The 2,646-nt window shown below is 35.9% G+C and overlaps 1 protein-coding gene across 1 annotated transcript; it reads right to left on the bottom strand.

Moving 5' to 3' along the window:
- Nucleotides 1–676: 676 nt before the first annotated feature.
- Nucleotides 677–2,283, bottom strand: LOC124820006 (scopoletin glucosyltransferase-like). Its single transcript, XM_047291615.2, has one exon. The coding sequence runs from the start codon at nucleotides 2,108–2,110 to the stop codon at nucleotides 677–679; it is 1,434 nt and encodes a 477-aa protein (XP_047147571.2). The 5' UTR covers nucleotides 2,111–2,283.
- Nucleotides 2,284–2,646: the final 363 nt, after the last annotated feature.

Here is a 2,646-nt window from a genome sequence, read left to right as displayed (position 1 = left end):
TCCTAACTCAAAAATCATATTTCACTTTCTTGTATGTATTTAAATATGAAACTTAGCTTATGAACATATGAATAATATTTGTTTTTTTCATAAAACTTAAGTAGTTTAGTATTTTAAATGTTTTAAAATTATGAAGTTAGGTTGAATACTAATAAATAAATTTTCTTCATACACATTGTACATCTAACCAGCCAAGGACGGGCTGACCATCCAGTAAAAAAACCATCCACTCAGAAAATAATCGATTGGTCTGAAAATTAATCTGAACAATCAATATGAAAATAATAGTCATTTATTGACAATTAATAGTAATAATATCATTTATTAGATTTAGTAAGCTAAATATAATATTTATAAATATATGTTTCACGAAAGATGACAATAATTAACTCTAATTACTAATTTTTATTAAAAAATTATTACGAAAAGTGATTCACTTTTAAGCGTTAGATTATATTTTAGAGACACTCTCGCCAACTATGACAAAGAGATGAGAAAGAGCATCGTAACCTGGATTTTGGAAAGAATAACTTTGAATACATTATCCAACCCGAAAGAGAAATTTAACCACAAACATTTGATTGAAACTTTTAATCATCAAAGATAACACAATTTCGGACAGTTTGGTTTTGTCGCGACAAATATGAATTGAAAAAGGGGATGTTCTTGAGGCGCGTTAAAGGGATAGGGGGAGCAGCTCCTGAACCAACGCATCCAAATTTGAGTAGGAAGAGCCGCCTTCTTCCACCGCCCGTTTTGCCATATGAGCAAGCAGTTTTGCTCTTTTTCTCATTCCCTCTGCTTCTTCCTCTGCCAATACCCTTTTCACAGCGTTTTCTACAGCATCCCACTTTATGCAACAATCCTCATCTCCCATAAAGCTACTCCATTTTCTAGCACCAACAGGCACACCAATCTTCAGCACCTCAATCACCAACTTCTCATTGTAAAACTGTTCAGCACCCACAGGCCAAGTGATCATAGGCACCCCAGCTACCACACCTTCCAATGTTGAATTCCATCCACAATGAGTCACAAACGCTCCAATAGCTTCATGTTCAAGAATCAACGCTTGAGGTGCCCAACCTCTTATAATTACTCCCTTCTCTTTCGTTCTATCTTCAAATCCTTCGGGCACCCATTCTTCTTCATTTTTTTCTCTCTTCCCCACTACCCACATGAATTCTTTCCCTGACGCCTCAAGTCCCAAAGCAATCTCTCGAAACTGAGAATCAGGAAATTTCGTCATGCTCCCAAAGCACACGTAAACAACTGAACCAGTTGCTTTCGTGTCCAACCACTTTAAGCATTCATGCTCATCTTCTTTTCCTCCTCTATATCTTTTCTGCTCCTTGCAAAGAGACAACGGACCTATGGCCCATGCTCTTCTCCCAAATTTCTTCACATAATGATCTGCATAATCCTTCTCTAGTTCATGAAAGCTGTTAACAACCACCCCATAGCTCTTCACCTCTGATTCACGAATTTCCTCCCAGAATCTCTTCGCCTCCACGTCATCTTTCCTAAAAAAACTTCCCACCTGCAACCTTGTCATTTTGATTTCACCAGGAAAATTAGGGAGAACGAATAATTCTGAGTCAAAAGAAGTGTTCTTGTAAGGCTCGTACAATCTCATTACTTCGTAAGCACACAATGAGAAGAAACTCATCCCATGGAACACGAGCCTGGGAATTCCAAACTTGGCAGCAGAATCAGTTGCCCATGGGAAAAACATGTCTGCAACAACACAATTTGGGTGGTGGTGAAGCAACAGTTGCTCAAATGGCTCTTCCAGCAACCTGGTAGCCTTATGGAAAGCTGGCAATGAAGCTAGAGATGGGAGGGTGTTAACGTGTTCGCATCCTTCAGGTAAACCAGTCTCGGTGGTAGAAGGAAAGTTGATGGTTTGGATGTTGATCTCTTTGGTTTGATGAGTTTTCGTCTTTTGTATAGCTTTGGAGATGTTTTGTTCATTGAGTGGGGTGGTGATTATGGTGGTTCTCACGCCTCTTGCAGCAAACACCATGGCCATGTCAACGCAAGGTATGATATGGCCATGAGCCAGGAATGGGAAGAAAAATATGTGCAAAGAAGCATTTTTGTTTGCCATCTTTCACACTTGAATATCCGTAAGATATTATTCAGATTATGCGCAGAAACAAGTAGAACGGGACTCCGTATATATGGCTCTGCTTGTCACATTGTTATTGAAAATAATGAGAAAAAAAAAGGTTATTCCACACTATTAACTATCATTTTGATAATTTTTATAAAAATAAAATATTTTAACAAAAGTTAATTCTTACATTTCTAAAAAAAGAAAAAAAGTAAATAGTAATAAGATGGTAATAAAAGAAAATGTGGTATCAAAATAGTGATATCCAAATAATAATATAACGGCCGTAAAAAAACCTAGGCACCCACCTTTCAATCCATTATAATAATATTATAATTTGTATTAAAATTTTATCGTATATTATTATTTTAACAAAAACCACATGCACCCACCTTTCAATCCATTATACGTGTGAAAATATTATTATCCATTCTTTATAACTCTAACTTTCACTGGTTTTAGAAACTAGATATTTCCCTTAAATTTTTAATTAATGTCATTAGTTTAAAAATAATATAACCTAAAAAACA

This window comes from Vigna umbellata, chromosome 9 (genome assembly GCF_029865625.1).
Source record: "Vigna umbellata cultivar VRB3 chromosome 9, Vumbellata_1.0, whole genome shotgun sequence".
Classification (NCBI taxonomy): Eukaryota; Viridiplantae; Streptophyta; class Magnoliopsida; order Fabales; family Fabaceae; genus Vigna; species Vigna umbellata.
This window is presented reverse-complemented; position numbering and strand designations above follow the sequence as displayed.

Excerpts from the sequence above, each read along its gene's own strand:
- LOC124820006 (XM_047291615.2), bottom strand. The coding sequence starts at position 2,110 with ATGGCAAACAAAAATGCTTCTTTGCACATATTTTTCTTCCCATTCCTG.